The sequence below is a fragment of the Poecile atricapillus genome, chromosome 11 (assembly GCF_030490865.1).
Source record: "Poecile atricapillus isolate bPoeAtr1 chromosome 11, bPoeAtr1.hap1, whole genome shotgun sequence".
Taxonomy (NCBI): Eukaryota; Metazoa; Chordata; class Aves; order Passeriformes; family Paridae; genus Poecile; species Poecile atricapillus.
In genome coordinates this window covers 12,848,864-12,862,047 of record NC_081259.1, presented here as the reverse complement: position 1 = coordinate 12,862,047, position 13,184 = coordinate 12,848,864, and the positions used below count along the sequence as shown (strand labels likewise).

Here is a 13,184-nt window from a genome sequence, read left to right as displayed (position 1 = left end):
TTGGTTTATATATTTATTGACCATGGAATGTGTAAGGAAATGGGAGCTATGGATGAAGCAGAAGAAACAGTCCATCCTATCTGACATGAGACCTATGATGATAATTAAAGCCCTAAGTCTGAAGAATACGATTTAAATTTCAAGTACTTCATATTGACATTTCAACATCTATTCAAAGTCATAAAAAAAAGTAATGAAAGTAATAAAAAAGAAAAGTAATATAGGAATATATGCTAATATAGGAATCCAATTTATATTGATTAAGCTTTCATAAATCTCTAATAAGTATAAAAATTGCAAAACAAAGAGAGAATATGTCCCATCCTTGGAAGTGCTCAAAGCAGGTTGGATTGGGCCCTGAGCAACCTGGTCTAGTGGGTGGCATCCCTGCCTATGGCATGGGGGTTGGAACTGGATGATCTTTAAAGTCCCCTTGAACCATTCCATGTTTTTATGATTTGACTGCATATTGCTTGAATCTGAGATGGAAAACAATAAAGGTAACAAAGAGCACTTCAGTAGCATTGGAACTACTAAATAATCAGCTGTGCATCTTCAATATAATTTTTGTGATAGGCTTCTTCCATTTACTTATTTCTTAATTTTTTAAAAACGTGTGTCTGTCCATGAAGACCTGATTCTCTGCCCTTTGCCTCATCACTAGTATGCAAAGTAAGCATGAAACCTTATCAAATAGGCATGCTTGCATATTAGAAGCAATTAGTAAAATAAAGTACAAACCAGGAAGAATACAGCAGGAAGATAAATGTGAGGCTGCACTTAAATAATTACCTGTGTTCTATTTGGCTCTGCCTGCAAATGCAAAACCAGAGAGGTGTTCTCTAATTCTTACCCAGCAAATTGCACTTAAGGCTTATTAAAAGATAATGTGGAAACAAGCAGTTTTAACAGATTTATTCCATTTTCCTGGGGGTGAAGCAGTATCAAATGTTTAGTTTAGAATTAATGCACTTGCCCATAAGAGGAAATTGACCTCAGATTCTATAGGAGAAAGACACAAGTGCATCTCCACCAGTGAAATAGTCCTGAGAGTAAAACACTGAGTCTTTGACCTAAGAAAAGAAAGACTAGGAGAAGAACAGCTGCTATGTGAGGAAAGCTTTAAAGCAGTGTCATAGTAAAAATGGGCAAGATTAAAGGGAGCAGAGGTTTCTTGTTATTTTTAATTTTCTTTAACTCAAACATTTTATTATAGTTGATAAAGAAAGGTATTTCTTTTCCAGAAAGTTATTAGTTACTGTTTCTCAATGAAGAAGTCCAAAATATAAGGGGATTCATTTTGTGATTAGCTCACAGAACACAGGAAGAGGTGCAGCACGCATGTTCCAATGCAGCTGTGTGAGAATTATGCAGCTCCACTCTGACAGAGATAAGGGGAACAAACCCCTTGAGAAAAAACAGGATGAAAGTTTTCCCCATCCAGCAGATGCAGAGCTGCACTAAACAATGCAGGTCCTTTAAGGGACAAAGCTACATTTTTGCTTAGAGGTTTTATTTGTTTGGGGTTTTTGTTTTCCTTCCCCATACATAAAATTAGTTCAGACAAAAGATTTAAATCTAGCTCCTGTAAAAATGTGAGATGGAATAAAGGGTTCTTTACCATCGTAGTGGTAAAGAACTGTAATCAAGGGCAAGAAGAAAGAAGCAGCAAAATATTCTCTTGGGTTAAGATATCTACAAACTCTGGAGGAGGTCTTGCCTGCCCCTGCTGCTACAGGTGATATACAGCCCATCCAGCTGAACTTCTCCCTTCAGCTCACTCATTTGTGGAAAGAGTAGGGCCATGTGATATATAAATAACCTGTAATTATTAATTAATGTAGGGTTCATTTAAAGCACCATTTACACTCATAACCTATCCAGCATGGCAGTGCCAGTATAAGTGGACTAACAAAAAAATTGCCTTTGTCACAATTAGGCAATGATCAGGAAAAATTTATACACAATTTTTTTACAATAAATGATTGCCTGAGTAAGAGTTAATAATAATGTTTAAGAACAAGAGCAACAGTAATTGGTTAGAAAAAGAATAAATAAGGACAGAGCTATCACTATTAAATATATAGGACAATATACACTGCTAGTATTGTTTGACAATTTAAGATAAAGTCAGACACTCACTAATGCACTACATTTTTTCTAGTAAATCTGGCACCATGAACACACCTACAGTCAGAGAAGCTTGAGCTTACTAATATTACTGTAGACTTGTACTTTGGTACTACTCAGTGTTCTCATGATGGTTCAATGTGTGAAATCCAAGAAAATGGGTTAGAGAACAAGGAAATTCTAGATGTAATAGTCCCAACTGCAAGGTTGTGCCATACCAGAGAATTCTGAGGTCGTTCCAAGTTAGATAACACAGTGCTACAGCTCAATATGAATCCATGAAGAAGTATTAACTCAGCCCCATGGGAGCAGTTTTGTCCACTTCATCTGTCTTAATTACTGGGTCTAATTAACTCCAACAAAACAGTGCCATTTGGCATGGCTGTGGTGCTTTTTAAGGCAAGCCTGGAGAGCTCTGCTTTGCCCTCAACAGGTGGATTCTCATACTCACAAAGCTCAGCCCCTCAGGACATACAGAGTGTACCTGCTGTTACTACCATCCTTGTCTGTTAAGGTGAATAAAGAACGTTTCTAACTCCCCTCTTCCTCTGATTGCAACAGCATTCTATCTTATCTGCCAAAGGAAGGTTTAACTCCAACTGTAATCTCATTTCATTTGCCTTTACAGACTCTCTGAGTTGCCATAGAGGACTCTTAATTCCTCAGGTGTCTGAAAAGATAAGCATAGAATACATTTGTTGAAAAGTGCCAATGCAGAAATGAGACTGACTAAAATAAGAAGGTTTTATATTAGTGAGGACATCCTGCTTTCTTGTAGATGCTGCCTTCTTGTCCTTTACAAAACCTCAGTCTTACCTTCCCTCACCTCTGTAGCCTTCCCTAGACCAAGACTGTATTCCAACTAAGGGAACTTTGTAAATTGTAAATTTGGAGTGAAAATAGACTTGAAATCTGCCACCAAATGGCGTGATTTTCTCTGGGCAGCATTAGCCTTTTTGGCTTTTTTCTATTCTGTCTCTGTGCTCAGCATCAACTCCCTGCCGCTCCTCTTTCAAATCACTTTATCAGTTTCTGTCACAGAAGAAGTATCTGTCAGAGAAACAGGAAAGTAGTATCTTCTTAAGCACTGAAGACACCAGCAAACTTGAAAAGCAAATCTACATTAAACTCATAAAATGGTGGAATGACTACCTCCTTTTCCTATTTTTATAAGGCCTTTAGAATCCTAGCTCTGCAGGATGGAGATTGTCTATTGCTGTATTTACACAGCAGCCAACTAATTTCTTGCCTGATTCTGGTTTTGACTTCGGGCCACTACCAGAATTAGATTACTATAATAACAGCAAATAAGATGTTCTCTAACAGACCGGATAGTTTCAGACATCTGATATGACCTACTCAAAAGTTACAGATCCAAAAGATCTAAAACAAGACACTGAGGACAAAGAATAAAAAAAAGATACTTTGCAATTGCATGTCTAATTTCAGCTTATTACTCTCTCATCCTCTTTTAACCTTTGCATCTTCATACTTGTAAAGGAAAATATTTTCTACCATAAAAAGTCAGTAACAAATCATATGCACTGTTGGTGAAATTCTCTCTCTGTTCTCATTTGTTTGCTGCATAAATAGGGAATAATTGGGGGATCAGACAGTACAAAAATATTAACATTCTATAAGATCGGATGTTTGTATAAACTAAACGCCAAACAACAATCTATAATCTACCATGAAAACCACTGATGCTTCATGAATAACCTGCAAAGAAAAACACCCCAAAGAGACCAAATCTAATGAAGCCAATTCTCAAAGAGAAACATGTGATACCTTCTTCAAGCAAAATCTATTCATGAAAATAATCTGTTAGACCAGAAAAAAGAAATATAACTGGTGTGAACTCAATTTGTTAAAGTCTGCCTAAAACTTTTAACACTACACAAAGGCTAAACATTTGAATTAACTTCAACTGGAAGAAAATCAAGAATGAAATTATGAACTCCATACCAGATTTTAGTACAGTTTTGTTACCAAGGCATGTCAGCTTGGCACAGTGCAGCCCTGATCCTGGCAGCTGTGCAGACCTGAACTGTGCTTTGGGATGTCCTTTCCTCCCTCACCAAAATACCGAGCTGTTCCCCCAAAGCCAATTTACTGCCTTGGTACTCTCAGAGACATGGCTTTGCCCTTTAGCCAAAGACCACTGCCATGGCAGCTGCTGTCCCCTCTGACTTCTCCATGCCACAGCAGCAGCCTCCTTGCTGGAGTGTCCTGGCAAGGAGCAAGGGAGAAGAGAAGCAGAGGGTGTGTGGTGCTGGCTGGTGCCCCTCCCAGGGCTGCTGGCTTGTTCTGCAAGAGGAGGTGGGCAGAGGGCACTGCTGGAGAGCAGCAGATCTGCAGTGCACACTCCCCATGAGCAGATCCAGGGGGGATTCTGCTGTATGGAGAAAGCCATAACAGCCATTCTGACCTGTGCTCAGGAAAAAGGAATGGAAAGAAGATACTCCAATGTTTGCTGTCTTATTTCCTGAATTTAAACTGATGGGTGTGGCTGGATATATTTGTGAATACATAAAGTGGGTAGAACTGGAAACAGGATCTGAGTTGAGCTAATGTAATCTTTTTCATCACATGAGCAATCCTTTTGCAAACAATGCTGGACCAGTTCGGTGCTTCTTGATTGGATGCAGAAAGGAATCAACTTTGTAACACAAAAGATGCTGCTTCAGGAGATTAACACTAAATTAGAGTAGGGAAAGATTGCAATCACAGCCCTGGACACTAGGTATGAACAGATGGTAGCCTATGTTAATAACTTGGAAGGCGAGAGTGGCATAGCAGAATGCAATGCATTTTAATGAACTCCATTAAAACCATGAGGACCAACTGTGAATGTATTTAAGAGCTTGCTTCTAATCTTATAGAATTTAAAGAAAAAAATATTATTGCCATCAACAAGTGAGTTAAACCCAGTTTGCAGAATATCTATGGAAAAAATGAATAATTCAATTCCCAGCAAAGCTGGGTGGAGGGACAGTATACTGATCTGTATTTTGTGACTAGATTTATTGAGGTTCCTATTTAGGAATGAGATCATAGAATGTGAAATTGTGTATATTTATAATAATTTATGCTGATTTCAAAAGAACAACTTACACTAATTTCAATTTCCCTTAATTATTATTTATATGCAGGAACTATTTCACTAATGTTTCTGGGAGCAGTTTAGAATTCCTAATGCCAACAATGGCATTTCCTTTCCTCAGAACGTCAGTATCCACAGCAACACAGAAATGACACCACATTCAGGGACTGGTCTGGAACATAAATCAAATGCCTTCTACATCTCTCTCTGAAGAATTAGGATTAATATTAACATTAATATTTATTTTTAAGTCCTGATTCAGTCCAAACAACCACACTTCATATATTTTATAATTAACTCTTTCTTAAGAACTTCTTGTTCTATTCTTTACAACAAACAAACTACAGCTTGATCTGAAGCTGCCTTTTGAGTAATCAGTGTGCTCTAATGAGCAAATAGTGTGAGTGATGTTTTGTGAATTATTTTGTTGAAGAATGTTTATAGTTCCATGGCTAAAGTACTATGAGCTCAGGGATGTCTGTGTGCAGACTATAATTCCATACCCAAGGTTATGAAGTCATGGCAACTGGCTATTAGAAATAGCAACTAGATATTAGAAATCCTCAGTAATCTGTGCTATCTGTAAGGGAATCACAATGCTGAGTTACTGAACAGCAGTTTTCAGATAGCTGTTCCTGACTGACAGCCTCTCCAGATAGGTTGTTTCACTAGTGGAACCAGTAATATGCTTTAATCAGTGACTTTCACTTGGTCTTCATGTTTCTCAGCTCTTGGAAGCTTTCACCTTCACTGATCACTCAAAGGATGATTTCCTTCTCAGATTTGTACTTCTGATTCACTGACATGACTACAGAACAACACTTTGAAACAATAGTTTCTTACCACATCTAAGACGTGTCATGCCTTCTATTGTTGTATTTTAATTACTTTCCTTCCTCCCTCCTCTTTTTCCTCTGCTGTGCTTAATATGGAAGTTCCACATTCAAATAACATAATTAACAAAACAGAGTAACACAACAGCAGATGGACAAAACCGTTCTTCCAACAATAGCCACTCTAGGCACTCATTTTTCTCTTTATCATCATAAAAATCTGCTATGTCATCAAAGCACCACCACACCTATATTATCGCATTAGACATTCCAGAGAGAATAATATAGAAGTGAATCTTCAAATATTTGGGTTTTTTAATCTTCCTTTATGCCTGTTAAACTGCATTGTTTTTTAAATCCAACCTCATATGTTTTTTCTCACCCTTTGCAGATTTGCTCTGTAATTAGTAGCAGACTTGACTAAAGACAATGCCAGTTATGCCAGGTATTTTTACTTGGTTTGCTGCAATAACCATATTTTATTGTGTGTTTGAAGTCATTAGATGGAGACAATCTGCTATATGAAAAAAAAAACCCATGTATTTTAACAATGGTTAACCACAATATCTTTAGAGATAAAATGAAACTGCATTTGATTCTCCTGGAACTAGAATGAATACATCCTGCCTTTTGAACACAAAAAGATTTAATTAAAAGACTGTGCTTTCTCCATAATTTCTTTCTGCAAATGTTCCTTATGGGCAAGTTAGCAATTTTCAGCTAGTGAGAAAAATTGGAGTGTCTGCAATGCTCTCTAGCAAGCACATGTGTGTCTCTTTGGACACTGAAGATTTTTATCACATCTAAGAAGCAGCATTTCAAGTCACAATTATTTTGTGTTGTTCTTTCACAGATAACTTTGTCATATATTCACAGTGCAATGTTCTGATTCCTTATAACCCTTCTTTTTCACTAATTTACAAAGCATCTTAAGCAAGTACACCAGAAAGCTCTTACCACACACAGAAATCTGATGCCAGGTATCACTTGCAGTTGAAATCAGTCTTGGTGAACTCACTAGTGTAATTAATAGCTTATTCTAATTACCTTCCAGAGCATATTTCATGTCCTGGGCAAACAGAGTCCACATGATTTCAGCACTGATTTTTCCCATGTTCAGCTCTTGAGGGAATCTGCAATCAATCACATTACATCAGTTCACCTGCTGCTAGGAATGATGCTTACAGCTGCACAACAAAAAGGCAAATATTTCCATAAAAAAATTCCCCTAGTATGCACTTACTGTATTTTATGTTTTGTAACAATTATATAAACCATCCAACCTTCAAATATAAACTTTCTTTTCCATCATATTTTAAATCAAGAAACATTCATTTATCTTGCAGATGATTCCTCAACTTTAGATAAATCAGATGGCTTATAAAGAACATGAAACAGTTGGCTCAGATGTTTAGCAGCCACAGGTTTTCCTTAATTCCCTTGTGACACTAGAAAAGAGGGAAGCTGTCTGTGAAGATATATTATTGGTTTATATCTCATAAAATCCAATTCACTGAACACTTCCACTTGGATGTACGGATAAAATAATAAAGAATATAACAAGTAGTGAAATGCATATTTTGATTCAAAATTTTAGTTTTGGTCTCATGATTCATATCATCTTTGAGAAACAGTTCTTTTTAGATACTTTCTGCTGTTATTAATTAAGTATTTTTACATAAATTTTTCACAGATCCCAGCTGCTTCTTACTCAATGCAAAAGAAAGGCCTCAATCTTTGAGTTACCATTTTCACTGCTAGCAACTAACAAAAGCTGGCATTTTAGTGATTAACACCATGTCACATTTTTTTCTCATATAAAAAGAGCTGTATTAAATGCAGCTGTGGAACTGACATTAATATGAGCCATTCTCAGGACACAGAGGCAGAGCCTGGCAGGTAAGGCAGATGAAGAGCAGAAAGTAGAACACAGAATCTCCCAGTGGGGTAAAGCAGTTGTTTATAGCACAGGGGGAAACAGTGAGAGCCACACAAACACACCCACAGTTCACCAAGAATACATAAAATAAGGGAATATATTAATGGGGAAATACACAGAAATGTGTGGCTTTTGTGTTGAGGTTATTACACTTTATACTAGCAGAGAATTGGGTCCAAAGTATTTTGACCTTTTAGTAAAGCACTAATCAAATTCAGAAAATATTCTGTAAAAAATTCTGTAAAAATGTAAGAATTTTTAAAGGTCCTGTTGACATAGAAAGAATGAGAATTATGTGCAACTTTAAAGTGGTAGCAGTATGATTTAAGTAATGTATTACTTTTAGAGACCTATTTGACCCTGACCATATCTGCAAAGAAAAAGTACTTCAACAGCTCATTAGTTCTGCCACTTTAATAGGAAGCAGTTGCTGGCTCAGTTCACTGAGCTCTCTTTATGCTAATGACTGCTCAATTAAAGAACTTCATATTAATTCTGTTAACACAAAATTAATTTCTGTTCAAAAGCTGAAATGTATTTCAGCTGTCTTAATTTCTTTAGCTCCAGTCCTGAGTTCTCTCTTAGCACCAGACTTGAACTTTGATAGTGTTGCTCTGAGGAAGTATTTAACAGCTGATTTAATATTGACACTGTCTTTTGAGCATATTACAAGGCTGGCCACAAGGCAAGGCTGGGTCTGATAAAAGTGCACTTTTGATTAGGGATAAATAGATTTGTCTATGCATTTTAACTTGTGAAAGCACATGCACACACAAACTGCAATTATCAATGTTGTTTAAATTAGTTCAACACATCCCACCTGGTGAAGTTCAGGTGAAGTAAAAAAATGATAGCTTTTATAGTTCTAACAGACTGGTGGGCATTGCAGAGCTGTCACCCACGGGCATGAGGAAGTACCAGAGGTATCCCTGCAGTTTAATGTATGTGAGAATACACAGCTAATACACAACAGAAGCACACAACACGTTTGTGTTGGTTTTGTATTAACTAATATTTAGTAAGAAAGAAGAAACTACATGCTAAAGATAAATGGTAACAGAAGCAGCTGTCTTATTAAAGGGATAATCAAAGGTCAAATACTAAAGAATCTAGATAAGCATGGTAATTTATCACCTTATCTGTAGGTAAGAAAACTTTTTGAAACTACTTCAGATTTTGATCCCTAAGGACCAAAATATCAGAGACATTTCCCAAGCAAATCTCTACACATTACATTTTCTAATCTTTGTAAAAGCCATGTATTTTCACATTTCTCAGTGAAGAAAAAGGACAACCAGCAGTGCTCTGTCAGTCATTTAGCTTGCTCTTGCTACAGTTATTTCTGACCCATAGACCATAATTTTCCCAATTTCTATGTCATTCTTAGAATTATATTAAATCTCAGTTTATCCAGAACAGTTATATTGCCCATACATGACCATATCCAGGTATTTACAAAAATACTAAATTACATGTACATGACAGCCACTTATGTGTTCTCTCCATTGATTTTAATTAAGCAAAAATTTAGTGAAAACAGTTCTCATTGGCTAGTTCTAATGAAGGGCCATATATAAAACCACAGATCAATGGAAGGAAATTGAACTCACCTTAAAACAAAATTAAAATAATGAATGTATAAGCAAAACATATAACCCCCAAAAGCATTTATCCCAGACAGTGCTGCATGTCTCTAGTTCAACCCTAAAGTCAGAAAATTCTATCATGACAATTAAAAATGCTTTTTCTTAATTTGTGCTGCCAAATTTCCAGTCTGATACATTTTGAGAATATCAGTCTCTGAACCTCAGATGCACTTTCTCAGAATAGCTCATTTTCCATACTTGGTGGCTTTAATCTCATCCAGGTGCTAAATCTCACCAGTCCTAGGGGGTGAATACATTCAGTTTTGTGCTGTGCATGCAGCATGAGGGTAGATCTCACCATCTGTGGAGTGCTGGCCACGGCCACTGCTTCATTAACCCTTAAGAAAAAAGTTCTATTTGATTTTGTAAAACGTGTATTCTATCTAAACTGTGAGCAAAGAGCTAATTTATTCTTACATTTTCTGCTCTATCCTCATCTATCCAAAGCTTTATTTTTAACACTCCTTTCCCTGAAGAAGAAGTAATGAGCAAGACAGATACTGTATATAGTCTATATAACTAAGCAGTGTCTGTCTGCACATTGTTACATCAGAAGCTACAGTGGGTATGGTGAAAGAATGAGAACAGCTTTGTTACACTGGATAATGTTCACAAGTTCAATAAAGAAGTGATATTCATATGCTCCACAGAATAAAGGGTAATTGATAATAGGGAGTATCTGATCAAGACACAAAACCTATCAGATACACCTTCCATTATGAAATAAACATTCTAAAGTTAGGCTGACATAGTCCAATTCATGATACAGTGTACTCTGATTTTTTCACTTCCTTCCATAATTTATTTTTTCCACTGACCTGTTTCATAACTCACTGACATGTAGGTTACAGTTATGGTGTTTCTACAATACAAGTTACTATCTGCAACTTTTCAGAGTTATTAAACATCTTAGCTCCTGAAGCATGAGGAAATCTGCTCCTGCAGATTTCATGTGTTGATCCTTCCCATACAATGTGATCCCAGAGAAAACAGATCCTAACATTGCAATGATCTAAGGATCAGTAAAGAACAAATTTAAAACTCCCACCAGAGTTTTCTTGTTTCTTAAATTTATACTACAGTGACAACTTGACTGTTCTGAGTATATGTGCAAAATAAAAAAATAAAAAAGTGCAGTGGCCTGAAGTATATTTGAGTTGAAGATTTTTTTTCTTAATTTGATATTCCCTTTTTTTTTAGAATAGATATTTTGCTTTGAAAGTAATTTCTCCTGTTACACACCACATAAAATGCAAGTTTAGAAGTGCCAGGAAGCCCTGGATTTGCCTGTGAATCAAGTTTCAAACACATTTTACATTGTTTAACCACTAGAATGAGGATTTTACAACTTAAATACCAGGCCATGTTTTTCCCTCAAGTTTGTCAGGTTTCTCATGTCATGTAAGAACGGCAGGTTGCCCCCACACTCCCACTGTGTGGTCTGGTATGGTCTGTCAGTGGCTACAGTCTTGCTGAGGCCATCATGTCATGTTTCATCTGGACTGATAATTTGATGCAGTTCAAACTACTCCATCACAGCATAATTTTTGCCTCCAAGGTAGAAATAAAAATAGGTTTTCCAAAACTGGCTGAGGAGCAGAATTCTGAGCAATATTATACAATTGTGAAAACTTTTATCAGAATGCTCTCCTGGGGATCTTCAGCCACCTCATTTCTAAAACAAGATTCCAATGGATGTGGGCCTGAATAGTCCACTGAGACACTGCATGGCCATACATTTCTAATAAGGAGTCATATTTTTGCAGTATTCTTGTGTATTCAACTTTTATTTCCCATTCATCCATTTTAACCCATTTTCTTTTCTGGGGTAAGCAGGGGAGAGGAGGATGTCTTATTTTTTTCTCACCAGTTTTTACATGCTACTTTTGTGTTAGGAGAAGCTTTTATTTTTAAAAAAAATGGGTATCCAAAGAAACTTGGAACAATTTTTCAAGTTTTTTTCCACACACAGCCTCTTCATCTTTTACTTCTGATGTCTCCTACATCTACAAGATATGTTATTCCCTGTGTTCACTCTTTCATTTACAAAAAACAACAGCAAAAGCCAGAGAGAAGGCAGAGACAAAAACTCCCTTGATCTGTCCCAATTCCGTCCACTCCTGATTCTCTTTTCACATCTTAAACAATCATTCATTTGTACTTTAGGGAACACACTAATCCCCTTAAAACAACTCTATTCTTTATGCCTTTACTTTCTCCCTCACATTTGTATAAAAATACAGCTAGAAAATTTTTTAGGATAATTAACCTGCAATTACACTTGTTTAAATTCAATGAAGAGACTGAAATGAATCACATATATGTATTTGTCTCAGTTAGGTATTTTATAATGACTGTATTATTTATACAGCCAGTCAGACAAAAGGTTGAGCTTTCATTAATGGAGAAACTCAACACTATGTCATAAAAATGGAGTAAACAGGAAAAGTATTTTCTTTCATCTACAAGGTAAGAACTTATTCCTCAATAAGATCAGTGCGAGAGACAATTGAACAAAGAAATGCATATTATCCAGGACTGAAACAATACTTTATTTATTTCAAGTAAAGGAAGGAGTCAGAAGTCAATGAAATATCTTTGACCTTCTGGTTATCATCAGGAAGTTTCTTTGTCACTTTTACTGTGGTTAAATAAATAGAATGGTACCTTTCTTTTATCAACAATGTACAGGGTGCCTTCTAGTATCTACCCTATTGTGGCTAAAAAGAACAGATTGTTCCTGCTCCCCTTTAGAGCATTCAATTAAATGCAATTGCAGAAACCTCTATTAATTGTTTAGTCATAATACAGACGTAGGTTTCAATGTTAACATTTGCATAAATCATCTCAGCCAGACTATGCCCAGATTTTCTGCAGTCTCTCTGTAAAATGGCTCCAAAGAGCTAGAACATTTCCCCAGGGCCTCATCACGTCACATTTCAATTAGAGTGAGGGCTGTTTCTCCAGCTGTAATATGTGAAACATGTTCCTTTGCACTCTTTCTATACATTTAGTGTTCAAACCCCAGCACTGCCTCTTTTTTCTGTATTTATTGATTGTTTATCTCCTTTCTACTCATGTATCTACCTTAAGTTATTTGACTTGTCTTGGTTATTGATTGTACCTCCCTCATCTGCTACATCTTCAGTTCTGAGAAGTCAACTTCCATCTCCAGGATAGTGCTCTCCACTTCATACATTTCCAGGTCAGTCTCGCCAGCCAATTATAAATTCAGAGAGGATCTTTTTTGTGGAGTTCTTTGTTTTTTACAATTACATGCCTAAAAATCATACCTAAAAGAGTTTCAGCATGATTGGAACATCCTGTGTGCCACAACACTCTCATACCATCAATACCATCACACTGAAAATTCCCTTCACTGAAATGTCACTCATGTTTCCCTTCTATCCATTTATTTCTCTTGTAGAATATTTTGCCACTTAAAGTTTTGAGATGACTCCTATACCACCTGTCTTTAATGTTCCTAAACCAAAAGATTTTCTTTCCATTTTCAGACCACTAAGATTTTATCA

General features: G+C 36.4%; 1 protein-coding gene across 1 annotated transcript in view; it reads right to left on the bottom strand.

Annotated features, from left to right (window-relative positions):
* Positions 1-13,184, bottom strand: part of UNC13C (unc-13 homolog C) — a 131,586-nt gene that overhangs the window by 42,518 nt on the left and 75,884 nt on the right. The window contains exon 19 of the mRNA XM_058846971.1: positions 7,114-7,199. Coding sequence (XP_058702954.1) covers positions 7,114-7,199 — 86 coding nt within the window. The remainder of the gene's footprint in view (positions 1-7,113; positions 7,200-13,184) is intronic.